Source organism: Chlamydotis macqueenii, chromosome 5 (genome assembly GCF_036417535.1).
Source record: "Chlamydotis macqueenii isolate bChlMac1 chromosome 5, bChlMac1.mat, whole genome shotgun sequence".
NCBI lineage: Eukaryota > Metazoa > Chordata > Aves > Otidiformes > Otididae > Chlamydotis > Chlamydotis macqueenii.
The window spans coordinates 40,317,258-40,338,705 of NC_141560.1; the positions used below are offsets into that span (position 1 = coordinate 40,317,258).

The 21,448-nt window shown below is 44.4% G+C and overlaps 2 protein-coding genes across 19 annotated transcripts in view; one reads left to right on the plus strand and one right to left on the minus strand.

The window, feature by feature from the left end:
• PAPLN (papilin, proteoglycan like sulfated glycoprotein) overlaps positions 1–11,013 on the plus strand; it is a 54,237-nt gene extending 43,224 nt beyond the window's left edge. The window contains exons 22-28 of one of the 4 annotated variants that reach the window (XM_086749909.1): positions 1,315–1,453; positions 2,911–3,048; positions 3,749–3,876; positions 5,064–5,172; positions 6,481–6,659; positions 7,239–7,444; positions 9,096–11,013. In XM_086749909.1, the coding sequence (XP_086606035.1) occupies positions 1,315–1,453; positions 2,911–3,048; positions 3,749–3,876; positions 5,064–5,172; positions 6,481–6,659; positions 7,239–7,414 (869 nt within the window). In that variant the 3' untranslated portion in view covers positions 7,415–7,444; positions 9,096–11,013. Of the gene's footprint in view, positions 1–1,314; positions 1,454–2,910; positions 3,049–3,748; positions 3,877–5,063; positions 5,173–6,480; positions 6,660–7,238; positions 8,921–9,095 lie in introns of those variants that run through there. The other 3 variants (XM_086749908.1, XM_086749910.1, XM_086749911.1) reach the window with 3 other exon arrangements.
• Positions 11,014–11,015: 2 nt separating this feature from the next.
• NUMB (NUMB endocytic adaptor protein) overlaps positions 11,016–21,448 on the minus strand; it is a 97,788-nt gene continuing 87,355 nt past the window's right edge. For 7 of the 15 annotated variants that reach the window (XM_086749913.1, XM_086749915.1, XM_086749914.1 and 4 more), the window contains 5 exons: positions 20,208–20,409; positions 17,674–17,976; positions 15,711–15,860; positions 14,709–14,852; positions 11,016–12,933 (listed from right to left, as the gene is read on the minus strand). In XM_086749913.1, coding sequence (XP_086606039.1) covers positions 12,242–12,933; positions 14,709–14,852; positions 15,711–15,860; positions 17,674–17,976; positions 20,208–20,409 — 1,491 coding nt within the window. In that variant the 3' untranslated portion in view covers positions 11,016–12,241. The remainder of the gene's footprint in view (positions 12,934–14,708; positions 14,853–15,710; positions 15,861–17,673; positions 17,977–20,207; positions 20,410–21,448) is intronic. The other 8 variants (XM_010116405.2, XM_010116404.2, XM_086749919.1 and 5 more) reach the window with 4 other exon arrangements.

Sequence of the window (21,448 nt, forward strand, 5' to 3'; positions counted from 1 at the left end):
AGCAGGAAAATGAGAAAGAGAACAAGAACAACTTCCCCCCACCCCTCCCTCTTCCCAGGTTTAACTCCATTTCAATTATCTCTACCTCCTTTCCTCCCTGCGCCCCCCCCATCCCAAGTAGCACAGCAGGGAGTAGGGAGTGGGATTTATGGTCAGTTCATTACATGTCGCTTTCTCCTTGGGGGAAGAACTCCTCGCATTGCTCCTCTGCTCCAGGATGGGATCCCTGCCATGGGCTACAGTCCTTCATGAACTGCTCCAGTGTGCGTTGTTTTTACACAGAGTGCGGTCCCTCAGGAACCGGCTGCCCCACCATGGGCCACAGCCTCCTTTGGGCATCCACCTGCTCTGGTGTGGGGTCCTCCACGGGCTGCAGGTGGATCTCTGCGCCTCTGTGGGTTGCAGGGGGACAGCCTGCTCCACCATGGGCTGCACCACAGGCTGCAGGGGAATCTTCTCCGGAGCAACTTTACTCGTCCCCCTCACTTCTTCACTCTCACAAGAAATTCTTCACAATCAGGCTCAGGCAGATGCTTCTCAGGTTCTCTTCACATCTCTTCTCCACTACTCTTGGCTGGGCAGGGCTGAGTCAGAGCCAGACAGCCGCTCGGCAGGAGGCCAGAGGGTGAGGGCCACAAGGCCCACAGGGCTCATGCCTCCCATCCTCTGACCCCTGCTTCTGCTTCTTCACTTCTTCCTTTTAAAAAAAAAAAAAAAAAATTCCCTTCTTAAATACCTTATCACAGAGGTGTTATCACTCAACATTTTGTCACCAGTTGGCTTGACCCTGGCCAGCAGCAGGTCTGCCCTAGACCCAGCTGAGTCCATCAGACAAAGGGGAAACTTCTCGCAACTTCTTGCAGAAACTGCCACTGTAGCCCACCCCCCCCTCAAAAAAAAAAAAAAAAACCCAATGCATTAACAAACGATTCCCTGTTCTGAAAAATGTGCCTTATTTAAGAAACAAAACAAAAACAAAAAAGGTGGGCCAGGAAGGCACACTGTAGCCTTCAATCTCTGAAGTGTGCTTTGTCACAGCAATAGCACATGGGGCAAAAGGCATTGTGGCCTAAGGGATGCTGCAACATGTTCACTGACAGAGGAGAGAAAGGAGTCTAAAATTGCTTGCCTGCAGGTCTGTGACTCTCATTAGTAGACAGCACAGGCTTACTGCACTAGTCAGCTAGAAAACAGATGGCTGAAGGGCTCTTTGGCTCCAGTTCAGCAGGCTCTCCCAAGCTTATAGAAACCCTACGCAAAAGGTCACAGTAAGAAGTGTCCTTTTATTCACATATGGCATTTTATTTTGAATAGAGTACCAGAGCGCTGTTCTGGCAGAGGGAGAGAGAGGTCGGGTCCTTCACAAGGAAAATCAGCAGCATCGAGAGCTAGCGAGAGGCAGGAAGGTTGCACAGGCAGCCAATTCATCTGTGCATCAGCAATTCACATACAGGTGAGTTCACATACAGCAACAGTTTGTCCACCATGCCCAGCTGATGAACCATATGGCATCTCTTCATGTAGAAATGCTGAAGATTGGAAAGGTCCTGGGTCAGCTGTTCTGGGGCACTGTTGGGAAGCAAGCAGTACTGAACTGCTGACAACAGGAGCGGGAGAAGATCCCAGTCGCAAGCTGTCTTCTGTCCTCCCTGAGGGTCTCCTGAAAGAAGCATATTCACAGCAAAGATGTGTGTGGAGGCTGACAGCAAAGGAACGAGGTTCAAACAAAAGTAGAAATATCGAGGGCAGTATCCTTAGCTGTTCAAGTTAGTGTAGGCAGAAAGAGAAACCTGTTCTGGAAAAAAAGCAAAGCAAATACGAACTGCTGAACTAGCATAAAAGAGACTTATGTATATTCAAAAGCTCCAGTTACTTTAGCCTCCGCCCATTTATTTTAAATATTTTGTGAACAAGCCAGTTTGACTCAAAACTATCTCCTCACGTACCGGGTGGCATATGTTTTGTAGCTGCTTGCATGGTTTTTTTGGTGCTTCTAGGCCCGACAGAAAAAAAAAAAGGGTACAAATTATTTTTGCCTTAAATGCAGCATGTTGGGACTCCAGATTAAATGGGACTATGATATGATCCCTCCCTTCTTTTGAGTTTACAACCTAAAACCCAGCCAATTTGCTGAACTCCTCAGCAACCTCCTTAGCTGCTTCTGCCTAAAAGCAGAAAGAAGTGATTCGTTGAATTAAGAGCATTGAATTAAGGCTCTTTGGATTTGTTTTTTGAGATCAAGAATTCAGGTCAGAGAATGGGTGTGGGGGAGATGATAGTGTTTTATTTGACTCTAGGAACATCATGGTTTAGTGCTCTTCGAAGATGATGTTTAGCTGTAGTTGTAAGAGAGAAAAGAACATGACGAGCTGAGTGGTGTGAGAGCCTGACCTCAGCCTTTCTGCTGCATTAAGTGGATGGCCAGCTCCAGCTCCTGAGCCTTGCGTGCCGTCAGGTGATTGCAATGGGCTCTTCACACCCCCAAAAAATATCTGCTCATTTTTGCATGCCAGATAAGCACCTTTGGAGGAAGCTTGTTTGGTGCCCTGTTTGGGACTTTGTACCATTTGCCATGTGCTCATGTTGTTGACACTTCCTAGGCTGTTAGGCTGTTACCCGGAGGGATGCTGTAAGAAACAGTTGCTGTCTCTAAAGGGTTAAGCTGGCTGGCAGGAATGCAGCACCAAGCTGTGCTGAACTGGAGCAGGATTTGATGGAGGCTGTTCTTATCTGAATGTTGTGAGTGAATGTTGGTAATGGCAAGTATCAGACCTCTGACGGGAGTGCAGAGACCGCCCTTTCCCGTTGGAGGCAAAAAGTGAGGCTTGTGATTAAAAAGGCCTTGTGCTGAAGGTCAGATACAGAATGAGGAAGTTTCTGCATCTTTTGTTGTGCTTGTGGACTTTGCAGATTAAGAATGGATAAGAGTGAGCCCTCAGTCGTGGAGGCCAACATCGGGGAGAGAGTCAGACTGCCCTGCACAGTGGAAGCATCGCCGGTTCTCACCATTGAGTGGCAGAAAGATGGGCAGCCCCTCTCCTCTCCCAGGTGAGCTCCCAGGTGGCTCCACCATACCAGCTTCATGTGGAGGAGAGCAGGTTCTCTTTGTTGCAGGAAGGCAAAGCAAGAAAAGCCTTCTCCTTACCCTGCCTTCCTTTTCTTGTCTCCTCCCTGAGAGAATGGAGCTGCTGGCTGCACAGCTAGGGCCCGTCCTGCTTTATGCTGGCCAGTTTGCTCCATTAGGGCCAGAGTGTACTGCTTGACTGCCCTTAGCCTCACTCACAGATCAAAGTCAGCACACTGAACCCTTGAGTGAACAGCTGTGATACAGGGTCTACATGTGAGCCAAAGCTGCAATTTGTTCATCTACAAGATTAGCCGAAAGAGAACACATGGCAAGCAAATTTGCCAAAAACCAGCTGGTCTGTGAGCAAGGGGCATCACAGCAAAGACAAAGAGATCAGGGTGCCTGTAGTGAACTTCCACAGCTACTGGTGCTGCTCTCCTGCAACTCCCCTCGCCCTCTGCTCCCAGAAACCTGCTCTAGCAGCAAGCTTTCCCAGAGTCTACAGCACTAGTGCTGGGATTTGAGCACCAGGGGTTGCATTACAGGTTGAACTGAGCCGCTGCTAAACCTTTGCTTAGTGTTACTACAAAGTTGTGCACAAGGCTCAGCTTCAGCTCTGGTGGCTGGAGTCCCATCCTGACTCAAGCACAGGCTGAGGGGCTTTCTGGTTTTGTTCCCCAGGTACAGGCAGCAATCAGACGGGGCCTTGGTGATCAGCCGGGTCAGCTCTGGAGACGTCGGCTTCTTTACCTGCATTGCCTCAAATGGACGTGACCAGGACCAGCGCCAGGTCCTGTTCCGACCTCTAGGTACTGGATGGGTGGAGGCATGCATGACAGAGTCATAGAATTGTTTAGGTTGGACAAGACCTTTAAGATCATCAAGTCAACCTAGCACTGCCAAGTCCAGTACTGGACAGTGTCTCTAAGCTCCACATCTACACGTCTTTTAAATATCTCCAGGGATGGTGACTCCACCACCTCCCTGGGCAGCCTGTTCCAATGCTTGGCAACCTTTTCAGTGAAGAAATTTTTCCAGTCTAAACCTCCCCTGCCGCAACTTAATGCCATTTCTTCTCACCCTGTCACTTGTTACTTGGGAGAAGAGACTGACTGACACTGACCTCCTTACAACCTCCTTTCAGGTGGCTGTAGAGAGCAATAAGTTGTCCCCTCAGCTTCCTTTTCTCCAGGCTAATCAACCCCAGTTCCCTCAGCCACTCCTCATAAGACTTGTTCTCTAGACCCTTCACCAGCTTCATTGTCCTTCTTTGGACAGGCTCCAGCACCTCCATGTCTTTTTCGTAGTGGGGGGCCCAAAACTGAACACAGTATTCAAGGTGCGGCCTCACCAGTGCCGAGTTCAGGGGGACAATCACTTCCCTAGTCCTACTGGCCACACTGTTCCTGATACAACCCAGGAAGCTGTATGTGTCTGTAGACACACACACGTGTGTGCACAAGCAGGAAACAGGGAGGACTGGGCAGTGTGGGTTTCTTGTCTGGTCATGCCTCTTGGGTTTGCATTGTGAGGGCAGCCTGAGGGCAAGGGAAGAGTGACGAATTTCCCCCAATGGTAATCTGTGTGTGTGTCTAGTACATCACGGTGCTCCAGGCAGCTGGAAAGAGGGACTAATAGCACAGTAAGAGTGACTCTCAGGGCCTTGTTTCTGGGACAATGGTGTGGAATGGGTATAGGATCAAGAGGAACTAAAGAGATGGTGGTTCTGTGCATGTGATGTGCTTGTGTCCTCCAGCTTGAGCTGGAGGAAAAAGCTCTTTGAGGCCTCTGCTATTTGCCCTTGCGTGGGCCAAAGCCCTTAGGAAATCCACATTCCCCATAGCAACAGCCTCATAGCTCCAAACATGCTGTTCAAGGCCTAGGGGCTCACAGCTCATCATAGCATATGGTGGGCTTTTCCCATGAGGGAGTGCTCCTGCTACCAGCAGCAGCATGGCACTGACTTCTGCTAGTGACTATTTCCCATCTGTTCTAGGAGAGCTGAGGATCACTGGTCTTCTGCCAAGCATCACAGTACCTGAGGGAGGGACTGCTCAGCTTCACTGTACAGTGACTGGCAACAATGTGAATATAAGGTGGTCAAGGTGAGTAAAAATGAGACAGAACTTCCCTTTCCTTCTCTTCCCAAACCTCATCACTTAATCTCCATATAACAATGCGGGATGCCTGCCAGGTAGGGAGGGGGATAGACCCACAGTTCTCATCCCCAACTAGCCACACTTACCCTTTCCTAAATAACTTTGCTGTTACCCAAAATCCTGGGCAAGATCCCTGTGGAGTGTGGGGGTCACCAAGTTCCTGATCCAGCCAAATGAGGAGGATAGGAGATGTTAAGCTAAGATTTCATGGAGTTCAAAAGGGCTCCATACTGGAAAGCTAGTGACATTAAAACAGCCAAAACTAAAATGAGTAATCCAAGGAAGACCTTTAGTTGGTCTTTATAAAACTCTTTGCCTAATCCTAGCAAATATTTTAGCCCCTACGATAACAGTAACTCTTCTCCAGCTTCCTGCAAAGGAGATATTAAAGTGTTTTAATAAAGATAAAGGAAAAGCTGTGTCCTCTTCTCTTGATGGTTTACAGGGAAACCCTGAATTTGTGCAAGTGTTTGGTGTGGGGTTTTTTTCCCCTATTTATTTGAAAATAATCAGTTCTGTTTTGGAGCCTTCTTTGTAAAGGCCAGAGAGACGGATGGGTAATTGTTTAAATCCCTGTACTCCAAGAGTAGGAATGAAGTGGGCCATCTCACAAAGAGAGCTTTTCTTCTGTATGTAAGTAAGTTTGGTATTTGAGTTAACAAAATGATGCAAGTTTCAGAGTCTGAATGAAACCCTTTTCAGTGAAACAAATTTAATTTCCTTGGTAACTAGGAGTTCATAACTCAGGCAGTTTTCTTGTTGGGGACAGAGTATTCCAGGAGCAACAGAACACACAATCTTGCTGATATTTTAACCATTTTTTTAAAACAAACTTTTAAGGGAGAGGAGAGAGGGCACATTGCTCACTGCCCCATATGTTCCTCAAGCAATATGTGCTGCTATCTATGCCAGCCAAACAAGCACTGCCAGACCACAACCTGGAGAGAGGGAAAGGCACCCTGGATTTTCTCTTAGTTCCTCAAACCTCAAAAATGTGTAATAGCGGAAGGGGCAATGTCTTTGTACAGAGCACACAGCTAGCTACCTCCCACACAGACAGTGGGCTAACGGATGCAGACTCACTCAGGCTCCTGTTACTACCCGATTGTAGAGCCAGGCTGTGGCAAAAGAACATTTCTTTTTCCTTCCTGCTGAATTTGTAAAAATTCACGCCTTTCACAGAGCATCAGTTCCCAAAGAGCTCTTTCAGCCCCAATGGGTGAGAAAAGTGATACAAAATGTTTTTCACCACAGGAACGGAGTCCCCATGCGGGCAGATGGCCACCACATCAGCCTGTCCCAGGATGGAAGCCTGATCATAAGCAATGTTCAAGAGGCTGATGAGGGGTCCTACACGTGCAGCGCCTACAGCAGCAGCAGCAACTCTGTCAGTGCCAGCACGGAGGTGAAAGTGCTGAGGAGGAGGCCTAGCAGTGAGTACAACCTGGCCTCCCTACTCCTTCTGGCAGAGTGCCTGCCTCTTGGCTGCTGTTGTAAGTCTGCCCATTGCCTGTGCTCATCCACCACCGACCTCGGGCTTTGGGCAGCAGCAGGAGCCTCTGGGTTTGTGTACGAGCTCAAGGAGCCTTGCTTTCGCTGAACAGAAAAGCAGGGTGGTGGAAATGTGTGTCGTCCCCCCCGCCACTGCCCCCGCCCCAGAGCACTGGGAGCCCCGTTAACTCCTTGAGGCTAAAATGCCATCGTTGGTTGACCAAATAGTTGGCTGCAAGATTATATTTGAATGCTGCATTTTGTCCAGCTGGCTTTACACAGGGTGTAGAGTGGTGTCCCCTCAGGAGATCAGCCCTGGAAATTGCGTTCTCCTCTCATATCTCACTAGAGGTGACAGTTTCTCTCTCATCCTTCATGTTGGACTAAATTTAAAACAATCCCCTTAGAGCTGGCAGGGTGGAGAAAGCAGGAATGTGCTGTGTCTTTTGGGAGGGAAGTGAAACCTGAGGATAAGCCCTAGCAGTGTATTTACAGCTGCTTCACCTTTTGCTTGGCTGCAGCCACTGTGAATCAAGTTGTGGGCCTGAGCAGAGAGTGCGTGGACCAGCCACACCTCGCCAACTGCGACCTGATCCTGCAGGCCCAGCTCTGCAGTAACGAGTACTACTCCAGCTTCTGCTGCGCTAGCTGCTCTCGCTACCAACCGCAGGCCAGCCCTCCGCGTCACCGTGGGTGACAGCCACTCCATGGCCACATGAAAGTACAGGTGACGGATTACAAGACTGGATGAAACCGTTCTGGGAGCTCTGCCCTGCTGAAAGGCTCAAGAGGGTGAATTGAACAGAGTGTAGTGGGTGTAACTGTTCAACGGTGGGAGACTCACTGCCCTCTAGTTTATTGCAAACTCCTTTTATCCCCCTGGTATGCCTTGCTGTAGCTAATCCATCTCTTCACTTAAGGGTAGTTGCTGTCATTCACAGAACAAGATGGTATTTGGAACGTAAGGATGCTGCAACTTTAGAGAAGCCAGATAACCAGCATGAAAGAGGGAGAGACCAATTCTTCATACAAGGAAGAGAAGTGCTCACAAAAAAAAAAAAAAAAAAAAAAGTCCCTGAAGTGTGTGAAGGTGGGCCTGAACTGTTTTAACCAAAGCACTAATGAGCGATGAACACTTGTAATCCTGAAGAGCACTTTCCATCTAAATGCAAAGGGCCATGCGAAACAGCTTGATGCGTATAAAATTAGTGTTCAGGTCCTATGAGATTACTAGCTCTAGGGATGCAGCTGTAATGTCACGTTGCTGTCGTTGTTTTATTCCCATAGACCTTAGACAAATTTATAGTTGGGTCAGTTTGGTTTCTACTTGACTGTAATCAGCTTTGGAGTGAAGTGCAGAAGCACTGCTTCATGGAAAGCTTAAGACAAAATAGAATAATGCTTTTAGCCCTTCCTGAATGAGAGGGGTAATTTAGATGACTACGCCAACACTGTTACCTGTTCTGAGATGCTGCAGTTTTAATATCACACACTCTAGGAGTGATATTTTCTGAGCCAGAACAGTGCTGTTGAACTTACGGCAAAGCTGGGTTGATGGTAGCATTGTGCTGAGGTTTTCAGCTTGGAGAGGTGCATAATATACACATACAAGTAGGTGTAGGGGCATTTGACTTGCCAGAATAAACCCACATGATCTGTTCTGGTCTCAGTTAAGTCCAGGAGAGCTTGGCTCTGCATGTGGCCTGGGCTGATTCCTGTTGCTCTAGGCTCACAAGTGAGGACTTCCAGATGCAGAGCTGAAAAGCATCCTTCATTTTGAGACTAATACCGAGTGGCGGTGAGCATGCGTATAAGGCTCTGAAATAGAAAATCTCAGGCACTGTGAGAGACAGGTGAGGTATTATCATGATTTGTTAAACCAGGAAGGGGCCTTTGGTGACTTCAGTATCTCAAAATGGAATTATTTCTGAGCAAAAGCTTTTTTTTTACAGCCCCCATAGTATTGTTTTACCCTAGCATCATCCCTAACAGTCCCCCCTCTTCCTCATTCCAAACTCCCTGCTGAGTCGTGGATGGGTTAATCATATTAATTAGCACCATCACCCATTTATAATTTGCATAGATATAGCTATAAACTAGTAGACTTGTGTGTAGTGTTGACATTTTGGTTTGCTTTGGTTTCCCCCTCCCCCCTTTTTTTCTTTTGCCTTCTACTTCTGTTACTTAAATTTGAGGCGGCTAATTCAGGACTGTGCCCACGCCACTCTCCTCTCCTTCGGTCCGTACTCAGGGCAGCAGTAATATATAAGTGTAAATCCACTTGACAGCCTAAAGCTGGTTTGGACTCTAATCCAGTAAATCAGTTCAGCTGCACCTAAAAATAAGAACTACTAACCTAATGCTTGTGCTCTCTTCAGCACAGGTGTGGCTTCAGGACTGGACACACTGCTTTTTAAAATGTGAACAGACTGAAAATTCTAGAAGCAATCCAGTAAAGGAGCAAGAGGTGACAGTCACACAGCTTTTTTTTTTTTGGGGGGGGGGTGGGGGGTCAGTCTTTTTTTGGTCTGATAGATTCTGCTTTCTAGAAAAGACAAAAAAATACTTTTTTTTTTTTTTGCATTTAAGACCCTTTAATTTGATTAGTGAAAAAACTTCCTCTGCTGTAATTCATGGTAGGTGTTACAGTGTAAGGTTTAAAGTTGACATTGTTGGATACTTAAGAACACTGAGAGGGTCCTGAGAACTTTTAATTATGTTTCTATATAACTTTGCATTTAACATCTCAGACCAGCACTTTTTTTGTTGTTGTTTGTTTGTGTGTATATAAGATATTTTAATATTTTAGTACAAAGTATGACTTTTTGCCTTTTGAGACCAGGGTCTAATCACAGGCTGTGTAAATTCCAGTCTCAGAGAAGCCCTCTCAGGTCGTGTGCAGCAAACATAGCGGGTAGCCAAGGGCTGTGGCCCTGCTCAGGAGCACAGTTAGAAATTGATTATGGTTGTTTCAGACCCTTTGGTCCCAGAATAAGCAGTCAGTTCTATAATAGTCCTTTCTACTATGTCAGAGGCTCTGTTTTTAGAATATCTAAACATTCTGTGTAGTCAGCTTTCATTTAAGCTGTATGGTTACACAAGATGTGGCCAGCGAGCGCCTTCTCAAGCCCCCTGTGTTCTGGTGGGCAGGACAGTGCCATTGCAGGTGCCTCAGTTAGGTGAGTGTTTATTCTGACCTCCTCTCAGCTGCATAACCACAGTAGCAAGGAGCGTAGTGGAAGGCTTGCAGTTCACTGCTTTAAATACCTGCCATCACAGTCATAGTTAACTCACAGGTCTGTCCTTACCTTTCTTCTGTGTGGCAAGCTGAGCTTTTTTTCCTCGATGTAGTACACTTAAGAGCCTGGGAGTTTACTTTTTTAAATTTGAGAATCAAGATGTTCTTTTTTTTTCTCTAAACAATAGATTGAAGGAAGGTCAGAGCTCCTTTATTGTTATTTCCAGGGCAGGGGAAGGGTGTAGCTATACTGGGCTATTTTCAGCTGATCTTGGGGCACTACTGTGAAAGAGATGGAAGTAATTTCTTTCCTCTTATGTGTAGACATTTATATTTGCTTGCTTTTTGAAACCTGAAAAAAAGTATTGGTACCAACTCAAATACCATAGGGAGTGGTCGGTCCTCCCTATTCATATCGCACTGAAAACAGGTAAGAATCTGTAAAGAGAGAGTCCCAGTTTTCTAGACCACGTCTCTCTGAGACTCACTGTACTTGCCTGGAAATGGAAACTGCTGGCAAGCTCAAATGCTAGGGCCAAAGGGAGCATTTCTTCCCCTTCAGGTTACGAAGTCTGACTTTTTATTGCGTCTAAACCGATGTGGTGCGCATAAGAATGCAGTAAGAACCAGTCATACTAACAGGGCAGACACCAGCTCACTAGAACAGAAAAGGAGGGAAATACATGTTTTTCCTCATATGGCTCTTAAGATCTTCACTCCTTTTGGTAGCAGGGGAAAGAAAAACAAAGTATGTTTTCATTTTTTTTCCCCTTTTTGAACGTTAGTGTCTTCATATTAGTCCCTATGTAAATATTCAGTGGTAGAAAATACAGTGATGCAAAGCCAGAATCTGATATATTCAGTGAGCTTTAAATAGTTATGGGTCACAAGGATATTTTCAAGGTACCCTAACGAAACCAGAAGTGTTACAATACCATTATTAAGCTTCTAGGTTGGCAAGCAGGGCTCATCCACCTTCACCTAGTAACACAGAAGATACCCAGAAGGGCAAATGCTGAAAACTGAATGAGAGTGCAAAATAAAGCTTTCACAACAGCGCTTCTACCACCAACATTTATTTCTGTTAAAGCAGATTATAAATCATCAGTACAAATATATATAACTTACATTTGCTTGTAAGGCCAAAGTTTAAAAGTAAAGTTAAAATGAGATGGTTTTCACAAGTCACCAGAGGCAGAACCTGGACCAGCTGCAGCCTTAACCACAAGGTTTCACAAATCAGTGGAAAAAAAAAAATAAAACCGAAGTTAAAAACCTCTAAGATCTATTGACAGACAAACATAAAATGGTTTCCCAGGTAGCCCCAGGCTGTAGTAGATATGGTTACAGTAAGTTGTCACAGTAGTGTTAGAACCAATAGATTAAGACAAAGAAACTGCAGCAATACATGAAAGGAAAAAAACCGTACTATATATAATATGTAGCTTGATTCCGATAAAAAACAGTAAATTTTCCCCATGGTTTTCAAACCATGACAATACTGTTCTTTAATTTTCTTTATTTAAAACTACGATATAATGACTTATTGGTTGTGATTGTTGTTGCAATATGCTACTTACAATGGACAGATACAAGAACAAGCTAGAGCCCCTTTATCCACCCCCCAATATTACTTACAATAAGAATCAGAGATAAATCAATCTTATGTACAATTTCTTACATCCAACCCCCTTTTTTTTAACCTTTGGCAAGATTACTTACAACTCATACAGCTTTTAATATCCAACTATTTAAAATATTCTAAATGCATAAAAATAAAGATTTTGGCTTTACTTTATTCTTTACATATAATATTCACTTTGTTACTCAAAATGGAAGCTCAACTTTTTCCACAAACCTAGCTTTTGCTAAGCAGGTAACAATCTCCCACCCATATCCACCCACCCCCACCCCATTTTTCCCTGAGGGGGAATGTCCAGGGCATCAGAAGGACGCAAGTACAAAATCTGCCTTCCTTTCTGTGAGAGAATGGATGTTTCTGCAGAACAGGCTTTGGGAATGGGTGCCTTTCTTTGCTCTGTTTGACTTCCAGCTTTCCAAGTGAGGAGGGAACGCAGACCGGGGTGGCTCCAGGGCTCCTTTTAAGAACTGCACATTAAATTCTCTGTATGTTTATATCCTCCCCATAATTGCTCCCTCTTTCTAACCCATTTTCGTTTGAAGGGACTTTTGGGATTATCAAAGCAAACTGATCAGAAACAGTCCCCTCTGCTCCCTTTATCGTTCTACCCTAATGTACAATTTATCCGCCCCCCATAGGACTGCTTAAAGTTCAATCTCAAATGTCTTCTGTAAATCGCTTGAGAAGGGGTTAGTTGGAGAGGGATTAGTGCGCTGCTTTGCCTTGCTCTCTAGTGCTGCCCACTGTGCTTCAAATGGGTCTACCTGCGGAGCTGCTGCGGGAGGCTGCGAATCCTTGTCCTCTGCAGCCCACTTCCCACCGTCAACTCCGTTGAAAGCCGCAGAGCCGTTGTGCTGTGCGGGTGGATTGAAGAAAGGGCTGGCCGTTGCGCTGTTGCTTTCGTACTGAGGCAATGTCTGCTGTTTGACGAGGCTGGGTGACTGATGTGGATGGGCTGCTGGAGTGTGGCTCGCAGTACCAAAGACGTTAGCTACCATCTGGGAAGGTGTGATTCCAACCACAGGTACGCTTGGGGCTGCGTAAGTCATCCCATTTGCTACAGCATAGGGCTGAGCTGGAATAAATGCTGGCTGCATGGGCGGTACAACACCCACCGGCACAGGCTGAGAAGCAACGAAGGTGCTGACTGGGAAGGCTGGTGCTGACTGGGAAGCTGCTGGAGGAGGCTGTAGGGCTGGGGCTGGCTGTTGTTGGGCTCTGACAGTCTTTGAGACCTCTTCCAACCAGCGGTCTGCCTCTGAGGGAGTACGTCTGTGATTTCCTTGGAAGAGACTTGGTGAGGCCGCACCTGAAGAGGTGCTGCTCCATTCAGTGCCTGGGAAGGAAAGCATCAGGAAGTCACTAAACTTTCCACCCCTCACCCTTTTATCAATTAGAAAGGCTGGAGGATGTACACAAGAACACAGGCCTGCTCCCTCCACAGCTGAAAGACTGCTACCAACTCTGGAAGCATCTCCATGCATCCACTGTATTGTTCTCTTATAGGAAGACATTGGTCAAGAAGGGGTAGAGAAGAGCCTCTTCACTAAAATGCAGATTTATTGTTTCTTCATAGCAGACAGCTGAGACTATGGCATGCAGGAGAGCTGCTCCCTGCGCTCCTAACTTGGCAACGTGGCAATGATCTAGTCCACAACCACTAATTCCACTAACTCGGGAGTATCGGTTTCTGAACGTACAGCTCAGGACTGGTAGAACACAAAGCTGTAAGAAACTGTTTTTAAGACTCATCTACTCTGTTTCTAAAATTAAGGCTTTACCCTCTAAAGGACAGTAATGTAATGGTACTGGGAGTTCAAGACAACATTCATTTCTCTGTCCCATACACATACAACTGAAGTGTGAGTACTCGCTACAATGTACACGAACATTTAAGGCAATATATCTAATCAAATTACTATATATGTAAACTGTACTTACTATGACTCCTTTATATTCTTCCTCCATCTCCACTCACTCTTCCATTACTCTTTCCATATATAACTTAGGCTGTTAATTCCTAAAACTCTTTTACAATGTTCAACACTTAGCATTTTAGACTTTTCTTCTATATAACCAGCTCTGATTTTAACTCCTTTATCTTCAATGATTTAAAAAACAAAAATAAAATAAAATAAAAACAACAACAAAAAAAAAACACCCCCAAAAAAACCAAAAAACCAAACCATTCACCATCATTTGCATTCCTCCCACAGTTTCAAAATGATCTCCCACCAGCTGAATTCTGGTTTTCCTTCTCCCTGCAGTTTCAAATTCTCCTTTCCTCCCATAGGGCCTTGCCAGGTTTCCAATGTGATGAGAAAAGCAACCAGGAATGCTAGAGATGGCTCTGCAATTCATGTGTTATGTGGCGTTTTGGAGAAGTGGAAAACCATTACTGCTCAGTAGTCTCATTCAGCCTGATCTACTTCTATGCCATCTAAGGATCAGTTTAGTGTTGTTCTTACAGTGGAAACTGTTGGAGGCAGAGCTTAGGGACTCTCTCTTATGGGGGAAGACTTACTGAAAACAGGTCTGGTATGCTTACAAGGCCAAGCAGAGCCTGCTATTTCACTAGCTCCTCTTTTCAAGTTGAGCTTACACCAGGAAGTGATGTCAGTTTGACTGTCGCCTTCCAGCATGTGTGTCCACACAAGTGACAGCCATGTTATGTATATATGTCTATAACTACAGACAAGGACTGGAGGGATAGACTAAACTTATTCAACAGAAGAAATGAACTCCTAAAGCCTTTAAGCAACCAACTTAATCCCTCCTTAGGTACGTTAGTGGAAAGAACACAAAAAATTATTTTGGGTACCCATAGATTCTTCCCCCGTCATCGCCAAACACGCAGTATTTCATTACCTCTTTTTTAAGCACTGGATTTTCTAAAACGCTGCCAAAGTAAGAATCAGTCCAGCTTATAGACCCAGAACCAGCGAGTTCATCGCTTCCCTCCATCCACTCGCGCAAAAGGCTACTACTTCCGGCTTTTGTTACTGTTCCTTCCACTTGCCGTTAAGTGGCATTGACAATTGTCTCAAGGGCTCAATTACACTTTTGATCCAAGTTCTCATAGCAATGCACCGGCTCTACTTCCAGTCTTACCAGCGACCACGGCTGCAGCTCCAGTATTAGCAGCAGGAGCATGAGCCCAAGGATTGGTTTCCCGAACTGGCATAGCTGTGGATACTACAGCAGCTTGGGATGGTTTAGCAGCAAGCACACAGAAGGCAGAGGCAGTGCCATTAACTAAAATGGGAGCAGACAACATCAGTGCAATTAATTCATGCAAGGCATGCACATGACTGGAATATTAGTGGGCTACATCATACCTATCAACATACAACAGTTTGAGACATTCCACATGACAGCAGTTTGTGTACAGTAGCAAAACTGGACTGACAGTTGATAAAGCTAGTAAATTCTTTTTTACCAAGGCAAGGCTTGTTAACAGAATTGTGGGATGGTAGATTTGTATGTATTTGATGAGACCTTGAGTTCTGATGACTGACTGAAGTTGAATTTGTGGTTTTTAAAGAGAGGAGATATGGCTCACCAGAAGTTACTGTATGAATAATTTTAGATTCAAAAGAAGAACAGATTTTAGATGCAAAGTAACAATAACTACATTTAACAAGCAGAGGGTCTTTTTTTCACACAACTTTTATAAAAGCAGATTGGTGAAATGAAGATGAGAGGCTGCTATGAGTTCTACAGTTGGCATCTCTCCACAACTCATTTACGAGTTTCTGTGAAAAACAGCAATCATGTGGTGGCACAAAATCGCTTCCCTTGTGGGATTTGGTTCGTATGACACACAGTTGGTAAGGTTTTTGCAGCTCAGGAGGCAGAATGTTAAAATAGCCATTATCTCAAAGTCAGTCCCTTTTAAAGGTAACTATTGTGTGACAGGCGCATGAACTTTTTGTTAAAAACAAACACACAGAAAAACTAAACAGACAAGATGAATAAAGCAGGATGCATTCCTCCAAAAATACTGATAGCAGGACTTGCACAAGAAATTAAGACCATGTGTTACTGGCAAGTAACATTACGTGCATTCAAGCCTTATCCGGCATGACCACGGCACGCAAAGAAATCACAAACCTTGAAAGGCAGGAGACTGCGGTGCGACTACTGTCACTGGTTTTGTCATGGGGGCTGAAGAGAAAGGATCTTCTGATGGTGTGCTGAAAGCACTGGTGATCTGAGAGCACAGGGCACTAATGCTGTCCGTTTCCCCTTCTACCTCAGGGACTAAAACGTAAACAAAATTCATTAAATTGGTAGTTTAAAGGATACAGAAACAACATACAAATAACAATGTGAAATTTAAATAATTAGTTCCCTTATGTCCTAGATGTTCTTGCTACTGATTTGCATGACAGCTTTTTTAAAAATTAGTCTTGAAGACCTGACCTGAAATAGAACACCCCATTTGTGTATCCTGTGGCTAAGTCAAGAGGGTAAGGAGATCAGTGTTCTGGATTTGAAGTCAGTTATTACTGCTTCTCTGTGTTAACGCAAGAGGATGCTCATTTCAGAAAATAAAAGGGTTTTCTATAGCTTTAGTAGAGAACTAAATCTTTGAGTACTGAAGTCCTAAACATATCAAGGATTTGGCACTGAGATTTGGCACTCTGTGAAATGAAAATACTTATGATAGATTTAAGTGTTCCAACAACACACTTCCACAGTAACTAGATGAAGTTTAAACATGCTGACAGCAATGCGCGGTGGCAAGTTAAGTCCAGAGTTCGAATGTTGATTGCTCCAGTTCAGCGGTAACTGAAATCCCTAGCTCCTGTGGTAGAATTATGAAAAGCAGAAGCTAAATGCTCAAATAAAATGGACACTCAGTTTTAAACCAAGTATCAGCATAATGTGGATAAAGTAACATCTGGAGTAAAACTGCTGACTTACCAGATGTTCGCATTATTACTAATTGCACTGCTTTTCAAAAGTACTGATCATCAGTCCTTCATAGCACAGAACTGACATGAGCAGGCATAATTAAGCACAAATAGTATAAAAAACGTAAGAGGTCTGGACACAACATGCATCATATCTACAATTCAGGGGGAGGCATGCCCAAAAATGGATTATTTGAGGGATATTCCAATACAGCGCATGTGGTGTGACAGTAAGCAGCACTGGCAGCAGCGTACATGGGAACATGCATCAGAAATGTTCTGAATCATGAAAAACTCAGATTGTAGTGTGCTCAGCGAGTATCACTAGTGAGCAGTGCACTATTACTGTAAAACTGATCAACTCAGTGCTGGTCTTAAAGCACAGGTCACCAAATAAGGATTATAAGAGAAGTCAGACTATGTATTGTTGTTGTTTGCCTTTGCTACGGTTATTTTTACTTTAAAGCTTAGAACCCCAGAACTGGCTCTGTTGCCAAGTGAGAATACAGCTGGCCTGCAGGACAACCTAGCTAAGGGGATTCTAGGACATTGTGCAAGGTACTGAGCATCTCAGGTGTTTATGTTGGGATGACTCTAGAAAACCCCACCACCATCATGTGAGAACTGTACCACGCACTACCGATGCAGCCAGCTGTGCCACCTAAACAGTAACATTTCTTTTCATGCAAGGTGAAAAGCCATTTCATTGCTCTCAGAAAGAAGAATTCAGACAGGCAGAAGCACAGACTGCAGAAAAGCATCACATGATCCCATGACAAGTGGCTAAGGCCTTGAAGGGATTTGTCTCTCAAGATGCCCTGGCATTAAGTGGAGGAACTGGTTCAGTGACTCAGAGGGAAGAGCCAGCACCTACTAACTCACCAACATCCATTCCTGGAGCACTTCAAGCTGTGCTCCAGTATTTCAGATAGTGATTAGAACTGTTTTGTCTTCTGCATGTGAATACTGCATTTGAAATTCTTGCCTATTCCCAATGCAGAAGTTTTCTGAGGTGGTGATGTTTGTTCATGAGAAATGATCCGCCTGAGGTAGGAAGAAAGATTTACTAGAAAATAAGGAGTTATTTGAACACACAGAGAAGGAAAGGAGGAAGAGACAATTTAAGGTGATGTTTCAGTGAAACCACTTGGCTTTACCTGAGTTTTTCATGGGGAAATCGGTCTTCCTTTGCACTGTTGAAGGCAGCTCATTTATTCGCAAAGACAACTGGCGTTTAAAAGGAGACATCTTTTGGCTAAGGGCAGGGAAGCCTCTGAAAGACCCTTGCCTGGCAAGCTGTTCTATAGGGGCATGCCTCCGTGGAATAGCGTGGGGATTGCTCATTTCTTTATCCAGAGAGGCAGCAACTTCAGGAGTAGGAGAGGTTGGTGAGCCAGAAGAGGGGGCAGTATTGTTTGGTGCAGCACCTGGTGCTACTGTTTTCACTTCTGTTTCAACTGCTGAAGGAAATAGGCTGAGGTTAGAAGAGTACAGCAAAGTAGCGTTCAATTGCCTGCCCCTACTTCCATTTGTTTTAAAAAGAGAAATGGCAGGAATTTGCGTAACTAGTATTCTTCCAAACAGGTCTCTAATACCACAGCAGAAAAACCATTTCTGTGTACCTTCACCATGTCACTTTACGTACATCCGGTCTCCGAAGCAAAGCTTACTAAGGCTAGCCACTTCACAGAAATGATGGCCCTATACACGTATTCTTCCTAGCTATTCCCGAGACTCCAGTTCTAGAAATACTTGCAGTTCATTTAAGATTAAGACTGAATAGCATATTGTGTGTTTGAGACCTTTACTTTGCATCACACATTTTTGCCTATGGCCAAAATATTACCACAAACTGTACTGAGTGACTTGGGGCAGCATAGCTCAGCAGCAGCAGGGAACAGGACCCAGCTCTAGGAACTTCTTTGAAAAGCCACCCTCCTAGCCCTGCAGAATCAGCAGCAGTAGCCAAACACACTGCAAAAGCTTCAGCAGGCCAACGGCAGCAGCAGCGCTTCACAGGTTAGGCCGCATTCAGTGCTCAGGCTGCAGCTCCCCAGCTCCTCTAGGAAACACATTACAGAGAGATGGAAGGGTGCTGCAAGGTAGATCCAGCCTCCGCGCTGACAGGCCTTGCCCACATCAGGCAAATTTACAGTGAGCTCCTGTGTCACTTCTTTAACTGAATTTAGCTGTAATGTTACCACCCAATCACTAGTCAGTTGCACTGGAAGCTGCTCCAACTTAAAAGTCAGCTGCTTTATTTTGCAGGGTTCCGCATAGCGCCACAATGCTTCTGTCAGCCAGGCCTAATGGTAGAAATGTAGGATTAAGCCTAGTTTAAATCATGACACTTATGATTAGAATAGCAATGGGGATTTTTCCATCTCTAGGAAAACTCTGTCTCACTCATGTCATAACTGAACTGGCTTTGGGGACAATAAACATAGCTCAGCAACACAGCAGGAAAAGAGGAAATCTCACTATCCTGGTGTGAACTCTTATTCTACCTGTATTGCTTTCCAAACATTTTTGGAAAAACAATGTCTTTTTTGTCGACTCATCAACAGAACAACTAGAAGTCTGGTAAAGAGAAGTCACACTAGAGATTCCTGAGGAGCTGGAATGGTAGGAGGAACTAATTATGTTGTCTTGCAAGCTTCAGTACCCATGAGTTGCAGCTGCTCTTTCAAGTGAAACTTTTCCAATCAGTCTTTCTTGGAAAGGATTTCACACACCTTCATTGAGTCAAGACTTTGACTCATGCCCTCAAGTAACAAAGGCCTTGTGTTTAAGCTTCATTTGGCACATTCTGAAACTAACGTATGGGAACAAGCAGACGGATGATGAAAATGAAGATTAAAGTTTTGCAATCGAGTGGCAGCATAAAACTTGCTGTAGAACCCTCTGAAACAAAAGTTCAGCTCCACTGTAAAGAGGGCTATGAACAATATTTATAATACTTTTCTTTTATTAGCTGTAGAACTCCACTACTTGCAATAAAACTTGTGTAAGAAGTTCTACTTTCACTTGAATTTCAGAACACTTTAAATGGCATTACAAGTGACTAAGCAAAACCCAATTCCTCTCAAATCAGTTAGTTACCAGTTTGGATTGTAATTAACAGTGCAACAGTTACGTGTTTTATGGGGAGGGGTTTGTTGTTTTGGTCTGTTTTTTTTTTTTTTTTAGGAAGCACATTGTGATTGATTTGTTCTTCCCTCATGGAATGTAAGTCTATACATACAGTTTGTAACCTGCCTTAAAAATAAAAATCTATTATTTTCTAAGAAAAATGCATATTTTCTGTTCATCTACCTTAAGCTTTAGACTACAAAAAGGATTACTTCACATCTGGCAAACTTGTTATATAACATTTTTCTAATAAGGCCTTTTAGCATGGTACCTACGGTGTTCTCTGCCATAAAGCAGGCTGACAAAACAAAGCAGGAGCAGCTTTCACAGATGAAGCCACTTGTACCTTTTCTAGACGAGATGTAGGAAAGTGTTCTACAAGTGAATCTGGGAGCATTGGTCATCTTGTGAAGTGACAAGTGTTTGGGAACATGATTTGTTCAGAATAAGGTTCAAGAGAGGGTATGCTGCAAGACATTAAGCCCCAATCCTGGCACAGGGTCCAGTTCACCTCAGTGCTGGTTTTGCTCGCTATGGATGATTAAGTTGTACCCCATACCTTTTGCATCCGGCATCTGTCTCATAATTTCCTCTCTCTCTGCTTGTTCAGTAGCTGTAGTGACCCTGAATGACCCCTCTCTAGTGAATGTGGTTCTGCTGGCATCAAAGGTGGCAGTCACTCCACACTCCTTCTCTCGCTTCTGCTTTCGCTCCAGGCATGCTGCAAATGCACAGCCCACGGCATGACTCAACCTTTCCCCCTGTACAAGACAACATTGCATCACACAGTAACTGGAACAGAAATATACATGTGCTTCAAGCATTGTGAAGTGATAACCTGCCTTTACAAGAGGAATCTAATTAAGGCATTAAAAAGAACTACTGTAATTGGCCACCTTTTGTATGGCTCTAAAATTAAACCTGGTATATAAAGAGTCCCAACTACTAATGCACAAGTAGCATTCAAGGCCACCCAGAAATGAAAGAGATTGTCGGATAATCTGTTTAGTTCAACTGCTACTAAGGTGCTAGGGCGATAACGTGCCTGCACTGATCCCTTGCCTCTGGATATATTTGTACGTAAAGAAACCCTTGTGAAGCCACAAAGGTTCCTTAAGCAAATGTAAGTCCTGAAGGACACCTAAGTGCTATTCTCAGATGCAGAAAGTTTACAGAGGGCTCAGGGAGACACTACCCTTGTGTGCAAGCGTGAAAATTATAAGTACAGTGGTGACTACGTACACCTCTTAATGGCCCTGACCAAATGCACAAGTTAATATTAAGAGTGCCTTCTGAAAAGCACTTCCATTATTAACCAGTGAGGCCAAAATGATCCACTATCCGATAATTGCAATAAGGAAAGGAAATTCAAGTCGAAGGAAATCCAGCAACCCAGCTGATACAGCAGCTACAGTTGAGTCAGAGGCGCTATTATTACCAGTAGTCCAACTCATCTATTATAATCAGTAAGTGAATTGACCTGTTATTCACAGAGGAAAATGGAAGTGCTCCAGCTCTAACATAGGTTTAACCGGGAATTTCTAACTTCATTGTTTCTCTTTAGAGAAAAATGATAAATCGTCAAGTACAATTGCTCTGAACATGCAGCTATGTGGAGTTCACGCAATGAATTTGCATGAGGTATCAAGCGCTTTGTATAGTACAGGCGGGATTCAACAAAAAGCAGAGAGAGGAAAAGGCCAGATCAGGGAGTTAAGTAACTTAAGTCTACACAGCAAGAGACTGGTAGAGGTAACTTTCAAATCTTCTACTGGAAAAACCTCTATCACTTAGAAGCAA